General features: G+C 49.8%; 1 protein-coding gene across 5 annotated transcripts in view; it reads left to right on the plus strand.

Moving 5' to 3' along the window:
• Nucleotides 1-283: 283 nt before the first annotated feature.
• KCNMA1 (potassium calcium-activated channel subfamily M alpha 1) overlaps nt 284-19,628 on the plus strand; it is a 661,836-nt gene continuing 642,491 nt past the window's right edge. For all 5 annotated transcript variants that reach the window (XM_087824300.1, XM_087824299.1, XM_087824298.1 and 2 more), the window contains exon 1: nt 284-652. In XM_087824300.1, coding sequence (XP_087680426.1) covers nt 284-652 — 369 coding nt within the window. The remainder of the gene's footprint in view (nt 653-19,628) is intronic.

Here is a 19,628-nt window from a genome sequence, read left to right on the forward strand (position 1 = left end):
GGGGGAGCTGCCCCCGCGCTCCATCCCCCTCCCCCCCGGGCGGGCGGGCGGGCCGGCGGCCGGGGGGAGGGCGGGCGGCGCGGCCGGCTGTATATATCTCCGCGCACCCCGCCAGGTCGCGCACAGCGCCCCGAGCCCAGGCGCCTCCCCGCCCCCTCCCCGCGCTCCGCGGCGGCGGCGGCGGCAGCAGTAGCGGCAATATGGCTGTTGATGGGTGTTCGGGGTGGCGCTGGCGGCGGGAGGAGCTCCCCCGAGCCCCTGCGCCGGCTGCCCGTTGCTAGCTATGGCAAATGGTGGCGGCGGCGGCGGCGGCAGCAGCGGCAGCGGCGGCGGCGGCGGCGGCGGCGGAGGCAGCGGTCTTAGAATGAGCAGCAATATCCACGCGAACCATCTCAGCCTAGACGCGTCCTCCTCCTCCTCCTCCTCTTCATCCTCCTCTTCCTCCTCGTCCTCGGTCCACGAGCCCAAGATGGATGCGCTCATCATCCCGGTGACCATGGAGGTGCCGTGCGACAGCCGGGGCCAGCGCATGTGGTGGGCTTTCCTGGCCTCCTCCATGGTGACTTTCTTCGGGGGCCTCTTCATCATCCTGCTCTGGCGGACGCTCAAGTACCTGTGGACCGTTTGCTGCCACTGCGGGGGCAAGACGAAGGTAAGGCGCGCCCCGGGCGCCCGCCCCCTGCGCCAGCGCCGCCGCTCCGCGCCCCCCGCAGCCCACCGCGGGCTCCTCGCCGCGCCGCGCGTCCCTCCTTCCCTGCCCGCCTCCCCTCGCCGCCTCCCTTCCTGCGCTCTCCCCGCGCCCTCGGATTGGGGCAGCGGGCGGCGCGCCGGCGGTGAGGAGTTGCCCCCAACCGGTGCGCCCCGGGACGCGGACGCCCAGTCCGGCCCCCCTGTTTATTGTGGGGTTGTTTGCGGCCGCGGCCGGGGCGGGGGACTCGCGCCGCCCCGGGGCTGAGGTGCAGAGCGGGGCAGCCAACCCCGCGGGCGGCGAGGAAGCGGGGCGCCGGGTGCGTCTTCCGCGCGGCTCGCCCGCCGAGCGAGGCTCGGCTCCTTGCGGTGGGCGAGGGGGAGCACAGCGGCCCGCGCTTTAGAAACCTGTTGGGGAGATGAGTTCGTGGAGTCCGAAGAAAGGGAAAATCTTTTGGGCAAGGGATAAAACCTTTCGGACTAGGGAATCCCTGGGGAGGAACATGGCCAGAGGAAGTGGGGAGACCTGGGGGGAGGCGAAAGTTGGAGAGATGCATCCCAGTTTTGGAGGTAACTCAGGGAGGCTGCCACTTCAGGAGTGTGGCGATGTCACACACCTGATGTCACCTCCCTCTCCATCCCTTAGATATTCTCATACTCCCCTCCCCTCCACGTTCTGGGGCATCTGCATTCTCGCCCCCACGCCACCCCCTGTAGGTCCCTGGAAATGCCACCAGCACCGTGGAGCTGGAGCTGGAGCTGGAGCTGGAGGGCCGCCTGGAGCCGCCGCCGAGGCCGCGGTTCGCGCGGAGCCTCCCCTCTGACGCTCGCGAAGCGGCTGGATGCGGGGTTAAGCTATTCCTGGCGCCCAGACGCCCACCGGCCCCGGCTCACTACGCTTCATGTGTGGTTGCTAGGCTGACTGCTGGTGTCGCTGGGTCGCTACCGACCCCCCCCTCCAAATGGCTGAAGATGAGAGGAACACAGAAAACAGCAGAATGTAAAAGAAAGAACCATAAAAAAGTGACCCAAGCTGCCTTCTGTTTGAGTAGTTCCCACCCTAGGGGACTTCGCAGGGCCATCATTTTCAGAGGGAGGGGAGGTCACGGGGGTTAGGGGACCCATGCAAGGTAGAGGCACATCTCCCTGGGAATGTTCACACCTTTTCTGGGGAAGTTCATCGACCCCTCCAACTTCCACAGGGCACAGCAACTTGTCGCTACTTCCTGTGGCTCCTCGGTTGCTGCAGGAAGTGGTGGGGAAACCAGGAGCCCTGGGTGACACTGGGTGAGCTGAAGCTCGCTCTCCTGATCATTAATTATACATCCTGTTGGGTGCTGGAGCTCAGCTGTGTTTTGTGGCAGGACATTTGTGTTTTGGAAAATACTGGCGTGTTGGAAATAAGGGGGAACACTAAAAGCCACCACTCTCTTCCTCTTCTCCCATTTCTCCGGAAGCCTCCAGATGTTGGGCAAGCTGCTGTCTTTGGAGTGACGGGCTCAGCGATAGAGGTTTCTCCTTACTTGTCAAGGTGGAAAACCTCCCCATTTCCAGAGAAGCCGCCAGGTTAAGCAGCATCCTGACAATGAGATGCTGAGACCATGCCCCTAGCAGTGCACTCCTCTCAACCACCGCTCACCCCTAGAGCCGCCTTCTGCATACACCTCCTGAGAGCCTTAAGCCCTGAAGTTCATTCTCCTTTGCTGAGATTCAGTGTCTGCCCGGAGGGGAAAGATAGCTCGTGGTTGTTCACGTCTAAATGTTCTCTAGACAGAGTGATTTTGGTGAACTATTTAATAGCCTCCTTATTCAAAAGGAACTGGGCAATCTTGATTGCAATGAAAACTCTTTTTCAATGCATCAAAGTAAGTTTTGGTGTTTTTGTGATCCTGGGATTTTGAACAGTCTCTGAAGTCTTTTTACTCTTGGGGGTACATCAGCGCCACTGCCGTGGCTGTGAATAAATGCTAATCATATAGTTCACATAACGAATCTTTCCTGAATGATGACCAAGCACAACTTCTGTCCGTTTTCTCAAGACCGTTTTGGCAGTGTTTGTGAGAACAAGAAAGCAACCCTTGTATATTAGGCTATATTTTGTAGCTCCCAAGACCTGCTGAGTTGACATAACTGGAAGTTTCTACAAAAAAATCAGAGATGCTTGCAGTAGTTTGGGAGGACGTGAAGCGATGGGAAACAAGGTCAGGACACTTTTGATGCCATGAGAGTTCATTTTGAACCATGCCCAGAATCTCTCAACACCTGCCCCTGGATTTGCTCAATTAAACCTGGTGTAGCCAGCTCATTATACCCAATGGTAATAACGCAGGCCTTTTTTAAGTGATTCTTTCTACCCTTGAGGTCTGTGGCGGTCATGGTTTTTTGCCCTTCATTCTTTTTGCTTTCCAAGTATTTGGTAGTACAGAAGAATGCATTTGGCTTGAACTTGGAATAATTATTTTACTGCTGGCCTTCCCAAGCAAACCTAAGCTGCTTTTCCACAGAATTCTACTGGCCCTCAGATGTGTTTATCCATTCAGTCCCAAGATGGTTTGGCCAGGAGCTAGGGTCCATTGGAGGGCTGGTCTTTATAGCATCAGAAATTGTCTGGGACATAATTTTCAGCAGTGAGCTGTGGAATCACAAGCATTTGGCCTCTGGGACTGCACCATCGTTTTTGATTCAAAGGGTTCTTGGGTCTGTGGGTCCATATCATTAATACCTTTGGCCTCTGAGTCCCAAATGGTGAATTACTCTATTATTTTGAAAAGAATCGTATGTGGATTTTTCTTTGTAGGAAATAAAGAAGAAACGAATCACATTTTCCCCCTGTTGGGAAGTTGGACACAGTCATTTCAGTACTGTGTTCTTTGCTGTACTTTGTCACATTGTGTTTTTTTTCTGTTGAGTTTCATCAGAGCTCTCTTTACTGGGCTGTGACATTTTGAGGTACAGTCCAGTAGCAATCCAGTAGTAGTGAACAGGGAGCTGCTCTGGAAGCCTGAATAAGGCCGTGACCTTGAAGAAGTCATTTAACCGCTCTGGTCTCTCTTTTCTTGTGTTTAAAATGTGGAGGTTGAATTCTGTGTGTTCTCATGTCCATTCCTGCTCTCTGATTCAGTGTCAGGAAGTGAAAGGAGTTGAGAGACTGTGGGTAAAGTTTCTAGCTCAGAATGTGTTTTGCAATGGTGCAGCAATTCCTTTAGCAACTCGGCCTTGGAGCGCTTATGTGTCTTTCTTTCCATCTCCTGCTCCTCCAGCACACAGTCTCTTTTTCTTTCACTTAGTCTGGGGAAGCTGGGACTGATTTCCTGTGGAGTTGTGGTTTGCTCGGGGACCTGCACGTGGCAGGCATGGGCTCACTCTTGCTCTCAGTTAGAGAGCTGTCCTCCCTGTAGAAGTTTGGGCTTGAGCGAGGCTGGTCTGCATGTAATGAATTATTGAGGTATTGTCTCCATGGCTGTGTCTGAAAAAACAACACGTTTTCTCTGTCCGGCTCGTGACTAATATAAATATCAGATCCCATTACGGCTTGGTAATTACCCAAGGTCTGTCCTGATGCATCCAATCAGGGCTGGAGCTTCAGCGCCTCTGAATTCTTCATGCACATTGGCCCCGGTGCCTCAGCTCGTCCTGGGGATCAAGCCGCATCTGATGACCTTCACATACTCCTTTCTGATGAGATCACTTCGCCCTTGGAGAAGTTCTCAGGTCCCACTCCAGCTGACCTTCCCTTATCCAGACAGCTTTTGCTTCTCATGCCTGGCTCTCTTTATGGAAATACACACTTGAGTACAGACTCTGCAATCAGACCCAAGTGCAAATCCTGGATCTCACATTTATTAGCAGGGCATCTCTGATTTCTTCATCTGTGAAAAGAGCATAGTGAATCCTACTTTGTAGGATTCTTATAAGGAGTGGCAATAATGGTAGGTCACACCTAGCAGATGCCTGGCATTTAGCAGGCCTCCTGTAAATGGGAGCTACTGTAGCTCCACAAAGTGGTGAGTTTATTTTCTCTTGATTCCTTCACTTTTGGTCCCTGTAGGGCGCAGGCTACAACAAATAGAACTTTTGAGCCAAAAGGAATCTTGAGACCCTGAAGTTTGCTGCCTAATAACCAGTTAGAGTCATACTGAGATTTGGGCTCATGGCTTTTGGCTGTTGCAGGGCTGGCAGATTGGGGAGGGGTAGCCAAGGGAGGCTCTGTGGCTGAGGCCCTGGCAAGATGGCTGGTGCTCTATGGTGCAGGGTCCCTGGACGAGCACTGACATTGTGGGGCCCCAGGAGTTGTAGACCTATCACAAGTGGCAGATTTGTTGGACAGGTGTGGCTGTCCACTGTCCCTTAACAAGGATGGAACAAATTCCCTCCCTATTAACCCCAGTCTTGTTCCCCCAATAACGTAACAGTTCTTTTAACCAGTATGCTCTCTACCTGGACCAGTTTTAGTGTTTCCCAAAGTGTGTTCTGTGGAGCACTTGCCCTTGAAGTTACCTTGTGAAACAAAGGGAAAGTCTTGGCATACCTGAGTGCCCCTTGGAGAGCCCCAGGCTTGGGGAAATCCTTCAGTAGAGACATTGGTTAAACTGCTCTTGACCATGCTCACTTGGAGCAGCTTAGCCTAGATGTCAAGCCTCCTGTACAGTACCTGAGAGTTAGCCTGTGACCTTGGGCAAGGACTTTCCTGCTCTGTGCCTCAGTTTCCTCATCTGCAAATTGTGGATTGTAATAGAGCACAGCCCTGTGGGTTAGGTACTGTCAATAACCCTGTTTTATAGTACTTCCTAAGAGGACATAGTGACTATAAGCCATGTGCTGGCCCTGCATCCAGCGCCCAGGAGCCTCGTCCAAATATGTATCAGGAGGAAAGGAAGAGCTGCTGCCTTAGCATTTGGCTTCAGGGAGGAAGGATTCCCAGGCCAAGGCTAAGTGGGTCCCTTCTTTGCCTCATCACTGTCTTCTTCCCTGAATGGGGACATTCATTGGGTGCCTGGTAGCAGGAGTAAATGTTTGCCTGTTGCTTTCTCTCAGTCCTCCCCACCCCCTCACCAGGGCAGAGAAGCCTAGTGCTGAAGCAGTCAAGTTGGCCCTGGATTGCAATGCCAGGACTTCCTTCCTACAATGGCCAGCAAGGGTGTCCCAGCTCACAGAGGCAGTGGCCATGCTAACCTGCAAGTCACACAGCCAACCTCCACCTTCCTGGGACTCCAGAGCTTTGTAGTCCTTGGAGGGCTGCCTCCGTAGTTCCTGAGAAAAGAACTCTGTTTGTGTTGTGATGTCACAGCTTCTGGGGCCCGGCTGAGAACTCTGGTCTTCATGGTGTCACGCCTGGGGGTCAGGCAAGATCAAGCCTCCCTCGGGACCTCTGAAATCCCACAGCCATTCTGGGCACAGTAGGGAGCAAGTGTGTCTCCTTCACTTTGTTAAAATGCCTCCTAAGTGGGTGGGATCCTGGCCCTGGGCACTTGGGGAAGGAAAATTCAGGGGCCCCACCTTCAAAGGCAGGGGTGACCTAGCATTCTGGAAAGAAGGCTCAAGGAATGAACATTCAACTGGGGTAACAGATCTCTGCCTCCAAGAGCTGGATAGAGCATCTAGCTATCTAATCCTGGGGCTTCTCATACCTTAATATGCACATGAATCACCTGAGGAGCTATTAAAACACAGGTTGTGATTCAGAAAGTCCATAGCCGGGCCCTGAGGTCCTGCATTTCTGAAAAGACAGGTAATTCCGGGGCTGTGCCGACCACAGCAGGAGTAGCAAGGATCTGGCCCATCCCTGAGCCTCTAGGCAGCCCCTCCCCGAAGACTGGCCTGTTTTTAAATATGGAAATTCCCTACTCTTCAGCAGAGGGAAGGGATGAGAAGAGGAGGGTTCACTGTGCCAGGACAGTGGGTGGGGGGGTAGGACTCTGCTCAGGTTCTGAGTGCTGCAGTTCAGCCTGGGCACCTACCGCTAAAGCCGATTGTCCGGGTGCCTGTTCCCAAGGAGCCCGCAAGCTCTGCTGGTTTGGGGTTGGGTTGTGGCCGCCAGAGTAGGGTTCTACAGATGTACGGGGTGTGGTCTGTGTGTTGCCGTCAGCATGTGGGCTCTCCCTTGCGCCAGTTGGTCATGCTGCAAGGGGGGAGGCTTTCTGAAGTTCAGGATGGCAACCCAGCCAAACCACCTTCTTGCAAAATTAAAGGCTTGCGGTGTAGCCTTTACCAGGGCTGTGCTGTGGTGATGCTCCAGGAAGCCAGCTGCTGGCCATGCCCTCTGAGTGTTTGAAGTCAGCTCAGCACCATTGTCAGCCTGGTTTTCCATGGGGGCCTGAGTGGGCTTCCTAGACAGTGGGTTCAACTGGAAAGGATTGAGCTCGAGTCCTGGTCACTGAGTGGGGAGATGTGTCACCTTGTGCTCTGCAGCCCTCCAGTGGCACCTCAAGAATCCCATCCGATGAAATTGAAACTAGCTCCTTCTCTCACCAGCAGTGTCTTTCGCAGCCTATTCTGCTAGGGACTTTTTCCTTGAGATGTGCTTTTCATGTTCCGTTGTCAGTGGGGAGAACCTGGAATAAACTTGACCCATGGGCATCTCCAGCGGCCCACATGAAGAAGAGCTTAGTATGATGCCCAACACACCGTAGGTTCTCAAATCTTGTGGTTATCATGGGTGTTGTTTTTGCTTTTATTGCATAGTAAGTGCATACTGTGTGCCAAGCTAAGCACTAGGGGAAATAGAAGACCCAGTTCTGACTTTTAGTTGATGCGGTGGGAGGGAAAAGACCAATTATCTTCTCATGGGGTAGGCACCTGTCTGGTCTCTGAATTACTTGCAAACCCCTTGAGGGCAGGAAGTGAGTCATATAAATGCAAGCACATATGTGTGTTGGGAGGGCCCTTTCCAGAGTGGTTAGCTGGGAGCTGGGTGGGAATGTGGTAGGTGCAAACACATTTTGCTATTTTTTTTGGGGGGGGGAGGGTGGTTGTTTGAAGCTGTGGAGAAACTCTTGGTGAATGGTGTGACAAAATGATGGTTGAGTCATTCCTGGAACTTAATCATTCATGCCGCCTGCTCCCTCTTGACCAGTGTGGGCAACAAGGCTTTAGTTCCTGAGCAGTCGTATAGGAGGTGCATGAGTCAGGCAGGGGAGAGAAGGGCAGCTTCCAAAGAGGGGCTGCTTGAAGGTGAAATTTGCTTTGTTTTTGACATTATTAGGTGATTGTCTTTGGGACATTATGTCTAATTGCCAATTTGGAAAATGTAATTGGCACTCTAGGTCCAGAATGGGTCTACTTAACATCCTCAAGCCAGACCTCCAAGTCATCTCCCTTGTAAAATCTTATTACCTGTGACTAATGCTTCTTTCCGTGGCCCAGGGCAAAGTTATTCAAACACCTCCTGACTTTGTATGCTTTATGCTGTTTCATTGACCCCTCCTGGCTTTCTCAGAGGCCATATCCCCGGGACTCTGGGTGTTCCCAAGGTAATTAGCAGGAAAGCCTGTATCCCTTCGTTCTCGCCTTCCTTCTGCTGGTGATCCTTTTCCTTTCGTCCTTAGTGGTTCCCGCCAAGTCTAGGGGCAGAGGGACTGAGGTTTGGAGGTTAGTGGACAACAAGTAGGGGCTTGATCTTGTAAGTTGGGAAGCACATGAAATTACAAAGTCTTGGTGGTGGAAGGGGGCTTTGGGAGCCAGGTCCTGCTTCCTCCCCAGCACCAAGGCTGGGAGCCCTCTGCTCCATCGCCAGAGCAGATGAGGGTGTCCATGATCTCCTGAGGCCACCATGCCATTGGGGACCCCCCCCCCCGAATGAATGGAAAGATCTTTCTCCTTGCATTAGCCCCTTGTTGCTTTGGTTCATTTCCTGGACACATGGACCAAGTCTTGGCGGATGATAGGTTTGAAATTCTAAATCTGGCCAGGGAAGGCCAAGAGCTGGGAGGGTTTAGATGTCAGAGTGTTGTTAAGACATACAATGCCCTTAACTTGTGCTGTACCTGTGCAGGACACCCCCTTTTTCTATGTCATGAATCCCCATTGTCCTGCTTCTCTTGAGGTCCCTCTGCTCCATTCTTTACACTTTGGGAAAATGGCCCATTCTGGCTGTTGGTTCTTGTAGTTTGCCCTCTGAAATCTGCCTGGTCTTGTCAGAAGATGTGGGTGGAGGTTTTGGCTCCCTTTGGGTCATCAGATCACCTCTTTATTCCTGGCACGTGCCCTGTGTTTCCAAAGTTTATCTTCCTTCACAGTTTAGTGCCGGGCTTGGCTGAGACCAGATGTAATTTTGGAGCCATGCCAAGAATCCAGATGTAGAGTGTGGATCTCTTGTTAAGAAGCCAGAGTTGGGCCCTGCTTTCTGTGTGTGAGCTCTTCCTGCATGAGAACAGACAGCAGCCTCTTTTGTGTCATTTAAATATAGGTGCCTCCTAGAAGTGAAGATTATTGCTGCCCAGCTGCTCATCTTATCCCTTCTCTTGGGCTTCTAGATACTACCACTGCCATTTCCCCTGTTGTGCTGAACAGAAAGAAACCAGAGGGGAAAAGAAAACACATGAGGAGAAGACCAGAGAGGGCAGGGGTCCAGGGAGATGTTCACACAAAGGAAATGAGAACTTCTCTCCCCGAAGCTAGAGGTTGGATAAATATATAATTGGATGGATTTTGTTTTTAGTCCCTTTGTCTTACTGAATAAATCGTGACAAGTGACCTTACCCCAAGGAGGGAAGTGCTATATAAAGATCAGTGGAAAGAGTGATTTCACTTTTGGAAGATTTTAGCTTTTCTAGTGAGTGGTTCCATCTAATTAATTGCTTGCATGGGGCCTGTGGCCCTGTGGCCCAGACACCAGCGTTCTGTTGCTTCTTGGAATCGTCTTCGTGGGCTTGTTATACAAGAGCAGAATTTTGCCCCTCTGGGTGACAAGTTGCTGCTTGAGCTTGTGACTTTGGAAAGTGGATCCTCTGTGGCTCTGGAAAGTGAAAAAGTGGACTCGCAGCTGTAATCAAAGGGAAAACTCAGAGATGGGAGGGGCCTACGGCATGGAGGAAAGATCTGGAAGCAGAGGGTTTATCCAAGTTCTGGGGATTTTCATGACCAACTTCAGCTGGCAACAGCTTTAGACATTGCTTTTTTTTTCTTTGTGCATCTGGGAGCATTGTCCTCATAGTGCTTATAAGTGTGTTGGTTGCCTGAGAGTTATGGCCATTCCTCCAGTGTACTGATTGTGGGAGCAGCAGCTGATCAGGTGGGAAGATTCTTGAAGAGCATAGGGATGGCATCTCTAGCTGAACCCACACGAGAAGTCAATGGCTTGTTTCAGTCCTGAAAAAGAAACCCTTTTCTTAAATTCACGTGCAACCTTATTTTCCCCATAAGATTTCTCTTTCAACTTGTGTTTTATAGTTTTGTTCTTAATCCTAACTGCACAGTATATTCATTGTAGAAAATGTGGGCAGTGCAGAGAGGCATTTAAAAAAAAATAAAAGGACACCTCACACCCACTAGTGTGGCTACTGTACCAAAACCCAGAAAATAACAAGTGTTGGCAAGGATGTGGAGGTTTGGACACATTGTGCACTGTTGGTGGGAATATAAGATGATGCAGCCACTGTGGAAAACAGTATGGTGGTTCCTTGAAAAATTAAAAGTAGAATTATGACCCAGCAGTTCCACTCTGGGCACATATCCAAAAGAAGATATTTGTACACCTATGTTCACAGCAGCATCATTCATAATAGCCCAGAGGTGGAAGCAACCCAAGTGTCCACTGATGGATGTGGTATATACATGTAATGGAGTATTAGGTTGCAAAAGGAAGTATTGTCACATGCTGCAACATGGATGAACCTTGAAAACATTGAGCTTAGTGAAATACGCCAGACACAAAGGGACAAATACTGTATGGTTCTACTTATGCAAGGTATCTAGAGTAGTTGCATTTATAGGGACAGAAAGTAGACTGCTGAGAACCAGGGACTGAAGGAATGGTGAGTTGTTGTTTAATGGTTATAGAATATCAGTTTTGCAAAATGAAAAGTTATGCTTAACAGTGCAAATATGCCTAATACTACTGAACTGTACTCTTAAAAATAGTTAAGATGAGCCCTGGCCTGTGCACGGGAGGGTCGCCGGTTCGATTACTGCTCAAGGGCAGGTACCTGGGTTGTTAGGTCGATTCTGGGCCCTGGCGAAATGCGTGTGGGAGGTGACCGATCGATGTGTCTCTCTCACATTAATGGTTCTCTCTTTCTCTCTCTCCGCTCCTCCCTCCCTTCCACTCTCTAAAAATCAGTGGAAAATATATCCTCACTCCTTGAGTGAGGGTTAAAAATTATGGTTACAATGGTAAATTTTATGTTATGTCTATTTTACCACAATTTAAAAAAATGGAAAAAAATTTCTTCGTTCCCACCTCCTAAAGATGACGACCGCTATCTTTGCACACATTTTGTTGGTGGGGTGGCTAGTTTTTTTCCTCCAAGGATTGGTCAGTGGCAGTCCCATGAGAAGAAATAAGGTTGGCCTTATTTGATTTTGATGGCATACACACTGGGGGCAGAAGAGCAGACAGAACCAACCCTCTTTCTGCCCATAGACTCTGGTTTAATGCTGTTTATTGTTAGAGTGAAGTGGATTTTTTATTTTGACGTATGAGCAGCTGTGGTGTCTTAGGCTGGTCACTGTCTCTGGGCCCCAGTTTTCTCACGTTAACATGCTTTCCGATTCAGTGACTTTAATATGCACCCATTTCTTAAGTCACATTTCAGCGCTATCACTTTTAAAGAACCCAAGAGTAAGTTATTCAAGTCAGTGGGCTCAGGGAGCAGTTCCGGTTCCCCTAGAAATCACAAGAGCGACATTTGATGGACGCGTTCCCAAAACTTCAGTATCGGCTTTGATGAGATGGCATATTTAAGAATTACAGTCTGGGGACACAGACCCATTGGAAATACCATCAAACTTGTTATTTAAAAAAAAGTCTCCGAAATAGGTTTCTGTGACTATGGTGTTACTTCTAAGGATAGAGCCACACTACTCTTGAGGTTTAAATGTTAATTTTTGGTGTGGAGGAAAAGTTGAAAATGTCTTCAATTACAGACCAGACTATGATAGGCTGGCTTTGTTGAGGTCGGGCATAAAAAGAAACATGTCATTAAAGAGAAGGTCATGTGAATCAGCTTACTTGGATGCTTTTTCTTAACCCGCCCCAGAAGCAACCCCAGAACAACGAGAGTGTTCGTCTCAGCCCAGTTCCGCGGAGCATTCCAGCTGCCAAAAGGAGGCCCAGGTGATGCAGCCTCTGTGGCCAAGGAGAGAGTCCGAAGGGATGAACCCCACATACCCAGTAACTTCTCGCCCCCCATCATCTGCTGCTAGTGCATCAGAACTCACTGAATAGTCTCTTAGGTACCTGCCGTCAGTTAGACTATGGTCCCGGGGCCACGTGCTAAACCTTAGCCAGCCACAGGTCCCTTACGTGAGCACTTCCCAGATCCATACGGTGCCGGGTAGCTTTGGGTGTTACTGAGTGAACTGGTGATTGTATAGGACTTGAGGAAGCCCAGACAAAAATACCTCCTTAGCTTTTTATATCTGGTAGTTTAACTCTTCCTGGGGGAAACAGGCATCCTACAAAAGTATTTCTTACAAAACCAACTAAAAATTTAGACAGTGGTTAATGCATCTAAAGTGCCGAGTGGTTGATTTATGGCCGTGAACCAGATATGACACAGAGTTTGAAAACTCTGGAAACCTTTTCATTTTCCAGTGACAGGCAGTGCAAGCATGCTATTTTTAATTGGTCCCTTCTTTAAATCAGGAGCTGAAATGTTATCATGCAAATCTCTCCTGAGTTGCATGGAAACTAATAAAATCATGAAGGCTTCTATTTGTACTCGATGAACACAGACTGTAATGAAACTGAAACAGCTATCTCCAGGGATGATGCTATTTAAGTGCTAGGCAGGGCTTTGCAACGGTTTTAATGGTGAGGAGAGAAACTGGCAAGTGAGACGTTCCTGTTCTTGCCTCCCCAGCTCACCAGCGCCTGCTCTGCTCCTCTGTACTTCCTGACCTCACAGAGAACTAATTGAAAACAGAGCTCTCATCTCTAATATATCCTGTCTGTCACCTGCTTTAGGAAACAACACTGGACTCTCAAACATTCTCTCTTAGCCTTTCCCTCTTTCTCCTCAGACATTTGCATTGGTCTCCACACTTACTGGTATTTGGCTTTGGTGAGTCCTTCTACGTGGACTGGAAATTTTTCTTCGGAAAAAAAAATTAATAACTTTTTCGAGCAGTTGCTATGCATCAAACATTGTGTTCAGCTCCTTATGTTTATCATGTTATTTAAACTGCAAAAACAATCCTATGGAATGAACACTTGTAGAACCCCCATTTTACAGGTTAGAAGACTGAGGCATAGAAAATAAAATAATTTTTATCTTCTTTGGAAAGCGAGTGTTGAATGCTTACAATGTGTCTGGTAGTTTCTAAGCTCTTTATATGTATTATTTTATTTAATCCACACAACAGCCCAGTGAAGTGGGTGGTATTGTCATTCTCACCTTACAGATTAGGAAACTGAGGCATGGAGAGGTTGAGTAACTTGCCCAGGGTGACACACTAGGGAGGGGCACACGCAGGTTAAATCCAGGCAGGCAGGCAGTTGAGCCCATGTGTCTAATTCCTGTGCTGTACACCTAGAATTATACCTCCTGCAGTGGTGGGTCGGCTCGGCTCAGCTCAGCCCTGCACAGAGTGAGAGAAACTGAGGACACAGACAGGACTGAAAAGAGGAGTCACTGTGTGGAGACTCAGGCACCATCCCCAGATATGAGATGTGAGATCCCTTAGACAAGTTCAGAGAATTCTGTACTATCAGGATAGAAACAAACCTTAAAGGTTATCTAGTCCTTTTAATCTCTCTAAGGCTTGGTTTCCTTGCTGGAAAATGGGAATCGCCTTTTCTCTACCTGATAGGCAGGTGTGCTGTGTGCAGTTGTGTAGGTTGCTCACTGTACAACTCCAGGGCTGTTAATAGATTCACAGGAGATAATCTCCAATTGTACTTTATGTAATATGTACCATATCCCTGTGCTGTGGAATATGTGGAGGCATGGAATACACATTGGGGCATTTTTCTGAGTATTGGTCTTCCTTGGTAAAAAACACTTTTTAATATTAACACATACATGGAAGGTATTAGGAGTAGGATGCAGAATTCAAGCATATTTTTAGAAAATTGAGAGAAGTGTGTGTGTGTGCAAAGTCTTGTCAATAAACTGTGATCCTAACCATCCCGGTGGAGAATGGTGCCTTATTATGTGTACATGCTGTTTGCTCATATCTCAAACTCTGAGGCTGTGCTATTATTAAAAGAATGGGAATTCTATGAAAAGCAAATAAATATATCAGAATTCCCTTATCTATCATAAATAAAGTGCATTTCGGAGGTCAGTGGGGCAGAGAATTTAATCTGCAAGCTCAGAAAAAGGTAGAGGTAACTCATTCAGTGGTTATGAATCTTTCCTTGCCTTAGAAAGATCGATTCCTTGCCCATCTCCACCTCCACGGCCTGGAAACACATTATTGTATCACAATATGGATTTCTTTCTAGACCAGCGGGCACTGTGGCCTTGTGCCTGCCAAACCCCATGCATGGAATATTTGGAGGCAGGAAATGAACTGGTCAGTCCACGAGTCCTATTCTCATGGCTGTCTTCTTCCCAGGGCCACAGGATTGTGTAAGACATCGTTTCTTCCCTGGCAGTGCCAGTCACCACATTGCGTGATTGCAGAGGTACCGTTCACATCGCGGTCATGCATGGTGCCCCAGACCTGCGCAGTGCACAGCCCTCACGTCCACACGGGTGGCTTTTCTAGGCATCTAGCTGGGTTGATATAATATGCTCGCATGAGAAATTACCAACACGCAGTGTGAGGCCCATAATTCCGTACGGCCAAACAAGTAAGAGAAACATCAATAACTTGAGATTCAGAAAAGTTCGAAAACACTGAGAATTGTTCGGAGTTGGGTGGCCAGAGAAAGCCTACAGGGGACATGCGGGTATGGAGGTGGACCCAGCCTGCCCATTCCTAGGCCCAGCCCCCAGGACAGGCTGTTTCTGTGACTTCTGACCACTGCAGCTTCCGACCCGATGTAGGAGGCCTCCTAGGCCCCCACGCTTATTCCTAGGATGAGTCTTTGAGAAGGGAGAATGCTCAGGTGCCAACCCGTGTGTGTCTCTAAGGCCCATGGATGAGCAATAACAGGGCTCCGAGGATTTAGAAAAGGCCTCTCCGTTGCCAGTTGTGCTATTTTTAGCTCCCTCCCAAGGCCCCTGTTGTCCCCAGGTGTTTGTCAGCAGAGCATCCTGCGCCTGTATGGAAAATGGCAGTCGGAGCCCAGGCCGCAGCAGTCTCACCACCGGGCCTGGCAACCAGGCCGGGGCTCAGGCTGGCAGGCTGCTGCGAGGGTGGTTGCGTAACTGGCCTTTCTGCCCATCATGGTGCCTGCTGCCTCTGGGTGAGTAAACAGGCCCCAAATCCACTGCCCCTTCCCAAGCCTTGGTACGTTGGACTGGCTCATGGTCCCGGCAACGAGCTGGCACAGTCCAGAGCTGGTTTTAGGTGGAGCTGCCTGGTCATCACCATAAGGCACCCAGGCCTGAGCCACAGGTCTTTCCACTCACTTGAGTCAGGTCTTGCTCTCTCCTGATATCCTTGTTCTGCTTGTCCTCTCCACCCTTGTGAGCACCATCCGCCTGATGCTCATGTGGGCAGGGCCTCCTCCGGGTGGTCCTGGAGACTGGGTAGTAAGGGGATCAGTAACAATGTGATCGCTAGTGTTTAAAGAAGGCTGTCAGTGAACCACAGTGTCTGGTGTTCATACTCGTGGGTAGTCCCCCGTTTGAGTCAGGGCTAGCTCTGTGACTCGCTCACCAATAGAAAGTGCTGGGAGGGATGCTGCGATTTCTGAGAGTACATCCGAAGAACCCTTGCAGCTTCCCTCTTGGCCTCTTGGAACACTGGCTTTTGAGAAGCCAGCCACCATATGTAAGAAGTCTGACCACGCTGGGATGTCCAGGCCACGTGGAGGGGCCCTGGAGGATAAGATGTCACCTGGAGAGAGACTGCTCCATGCAGTCATTCAGGGACCTTGGCTCCTTACGCCTGTGGACCTGCCTTCTTTTAGGGGCCCCTAAAGGTCTCTGCTGAATCCTCTGCATCCACCTGACACACTGGGAATGAGAAGTAGGGACCACGAGGTGTGATTTTGTGGGAGTAGTCCTGGAAGCCATTCATATCACTTCTGCCCACACAGTTCATTGATCGGAACTCAGACACATGGTACCCTAACTGCAAGGGATCCTGGGAAATGTAATAGTGCACTAAGGAAGGGTTGGAAATGAATTTGGAGAACACCCAGACTGCAGAAAGGCCTCCAGAGTGCCGCACTGGGGGAAAACCAGGGTGAGGGCTTCTACCGTGCACAGCCGGCTCTCCCGTAGCTAATTATGACCATGACCCCATAAAAACACTGCATGTTTACCGGGTGCTGCCAGGGGTCACAGGCAGTGTGAAGCACTCTCCATGCTTTTCTCGCTTAGTTCTCTCAAAAAGCCTATGTTGTAGGTATTTTATTACTGTGATTTCCTTTTTATAGATGAGCCGGAACTGAGGACTGAGGCTTGCCGTGGTTATGGTGCTTGCCCAGGGGGCATCGGTTAATAAGAGGCGGGGCTCCTTCAAACCCAGGATTTCCCGGCTCCAGATGTTAACTCTTAGCCACCGTCTGTGCTGCTCTGAACTTCCTTCAATATCCCCTTTCTTGTCCCTGCATTCAGCTTACTCTGCTTCTTAAACACCTTTAGGAACAAAGGGACCAAGGAGCTTAACTGCCTCCGCTCTCCACATTCCAAAGAGAACAAGGCATCTTGGCTGTGGCCAGGTAGCACAGTTCTGACCATGGTAATAGGGGACGGTGAGTTCACAGGGGCTCGTCAGGGCCGAAGCGTGGCTGCACCTCTGTTCTCTCCTGCTTTGGATATTACCTTGAGTGGCTCTTTCCTAGAACATTAAGAGCATGGGGGGGGGGGGGCAGAGGCTGGTCCCAGCTCCCTTGTCTTTTGTCTTCCTGTGGTGAAGTGCTTCAGCCTTGAAAAAGTCACTTTAGCCCCTTCTACCCAGTTCAGATACCAAGATTTAGCAGAGCGAGTTCAAGAGTTCCCTGAGGAGACGACAGGGCATTGAACGTGAGTAATAACATGAGTAATGTGGCTGCTTGTCTAAGACCCAGTGGACCAGAACCTACATGTCCAAATGAGCCTCATCTCTCCTAGTTAGTTCAGTGTAGTAATGGGAGCACGCCGTCTGGAGCCAGACCACTTGGGCTCAAATCATAGTTCTGCGACTTGCGCACTTTTAGACCTTTGCCAAGTTGCTTAACCTCTCGGTGCCTCAGTTTACTCACTTGGAAAGTGGAACTGATAATAGTGATCACTTCATGGGATTGTTGGGAGGATAATAGGTATTATTACTTAGAATAGCACCTGATATGTAACAAGTGCAATGTGTTTGTTTTTATTGTTATTTTGCTTTGGTCACCTTTGGGAGACTGGCTCTTTTCCTGACATGGACTGTAGACCACGACTCTTCCTGACATGGGCAGCCAGCTCCAAGGTGGCCTTCCCCAGCTTTACTCTAGTCCGCGCAGCTTCTGAAAGAGTGGCTGGGAAGCCTGCCCCCTGCTGGAATGCAGCGTTCCTGCAGTCTGGGACTGTGTGCTGGCCATTTGTGCATCTGCAGTCTTGAGGCAGTGGTGGTCTTCTGCAAAATTGCCTGAAATATTGTCCCTATGTTGAGGGCTCCAAGAGGACAAGACCTTTTTATCTCTGTCCACCTACAGCAGTGTCCAGCATCACAAAATGCTTTTCAAACAAGTGCAGAATTGAAAGAGCAAATGTTTCATCCTTACTTGGTCAGGGAGGGTCTCTCCTGGAGAAAAGGCTTGTGGTAGCTTCGGTGCAGTCTCTTGGATGTTGCTGGAATGACATCTCTCAGCATTTGAAAGTTAGTTTGATTTTAGGAAACTTCCTGAGGTAGCCAAGGAGGGTAAGGTAATTCTGGCCCCCCAAATGTGTAATTAAATATTGAATCTGAATTCTGGGTGGCTTGTAAATGACCTTTGTAGGCAATTTCCAAAGAAAGTTCCAGAAATGCTTTGAGTTTTGGCAGCCTCGGAGTAGCCGTGTGATTCCCTCCCCCCGCCCCACCGCAGAGTTGCGGCACTCATTTTAGTGCTGGCTTTGGTTTCAGATTCAGACTTGTGAACTTTATAGCCGAGCTTGGAGTTGGACAAAGGCAGGCTTGAATCCAGCTCCATCTGGCACTGGCTCGGTGGTTTTGGACAATTCACTTCCCTTCGCCAAGCTCACTTTCTTCATGGGTGAAGTGCGGACACTAAAAATAGCTGCCACGTAGTGTTCTTGTATGGGTTACATGGGAGGATCTCTGTGAGCACTCAGAACCTCTTAGGTGCTCAGTAGATGGCGCCTGTTATGGTGAAGTTGACTGTTATTTTAGACCCCTCTCCTCCATCATAGCCATGGCGAGGATGCCAGTGAGATGAGAAGGAGGCAGCCTGATAGCCACGGGCACCAGGATGGGTCCACGTTGCAGTGGTGACTTTTCCTTGGGACACTACACATGCAGGAGGAGCTTAAGGTAAAAGAAAAGTAGGGTCAGAAATGCTCCCTCTCCCATATACCTTCACATCCCCCCACCCCCTGTAGGAAGGAGGAAACAGAGGGGAGGGGAGAGGAAGGGAAAGGAAGAGTTTTGGAGTACCCAGTGACCTCACTTTAAAATGGTTAATTCTGAAGGGCCTCAGTTTGCCCAGTGGAAAGATGAGGGTTGGATGAGACGATTCTGAGGTCTCTTGCAGCTCCAGCAATCCCGGTTTTTGTAAAAATTTTGATTTTGCTCCTGAAGGTTCTGCTTTGCCCCATCCACTTTCCATAGCCTCAGGCAGATGGGGACAATCACAGAGGGAACAAAAGTGGTGGAAGGTGATGGAGGGCCTGGAAAGTGCTTCTCCCTGAAGGCTGAGGCTCTGTGAAGAGGCGTTTGAGTCTGGTGGGCCCATCTGTCTCTGTCCTGGCCAGCCTCCTGTCCTGAGAATGCCCGTAGGGGCCTGCTGAGCTGTGAATGGACCAGAGGACCTTTGGGCTGTAAGGGCTCAAAGAAGGGCTTTATTGAACCTCAGTCTCCCCACCAGGGTGGGCTTATTTCTGATTTGACAGTTTCCCCATTTGAACCCATGTTGCTCTGATACAGAGGCAGGCCAAGTGCCTGCTCTAAGTTTACATAACTTCTGTTGTTTGTCCTCAGACTTTCTCCTCTACTGGGGATTATGTGTTCTGAGGCAGCAAAAACATCTTTCCTGTTCACTGAACTCATTCAGGAAGACTTCTGGGTTGTCTTTCTTTCCCACCTCTTCTTACCTCCAGTTCATTCTGCCACATTCCGTCAGTTAAGTAAATATTTTGCTCATTGGCAACTTGTCATACATATGCCAGGCCTTGAAGAGGATCCCAGGGTCATTGGTCATGGTGGTGCTTCTTTGGGGGAGCTCACAGTGGAGTTGGGGCTGGGTGAGGGGTGGACATGGGTGCTCCTTCCTTTGCTTGTGGGTGAGGTGGGAGGGGCATGGCACTTGGGGCACAAGGACTCCGGTTCGTCTCTTGCCTCCTCCACTGATGGTCTGTGTCGTCTTCGGCCAGTTGCCTGCCCTCCCCAAGCCCCAGCCGCCCTTGCCTGTAGGATGTAGATCATAGAGAAAGTTGTACCAAGCACGTGAGAGGCACTCTACTAGTAGATAGCCCTGCCATCTTTATTGTGAGTCCACGGGGAATGGTGTCATTTAACGGAAGCAGATAACGTCCAAGTCC

This window comes from Miniopterus natalensis, chromosome 14, assembly GCF_054644295.1.
Source record: "Miniopterus natalensis isolate mMinNat1 chromosome 14, mMinNat1.hap1, whole genome shotgun sequence".
Lineage (NCBI taxonomy): Eukaryota > Metazoa > Chordata > Mammalia > Chiroptera > Miniopteridae > Miniopterus > Miniopterus natalensis.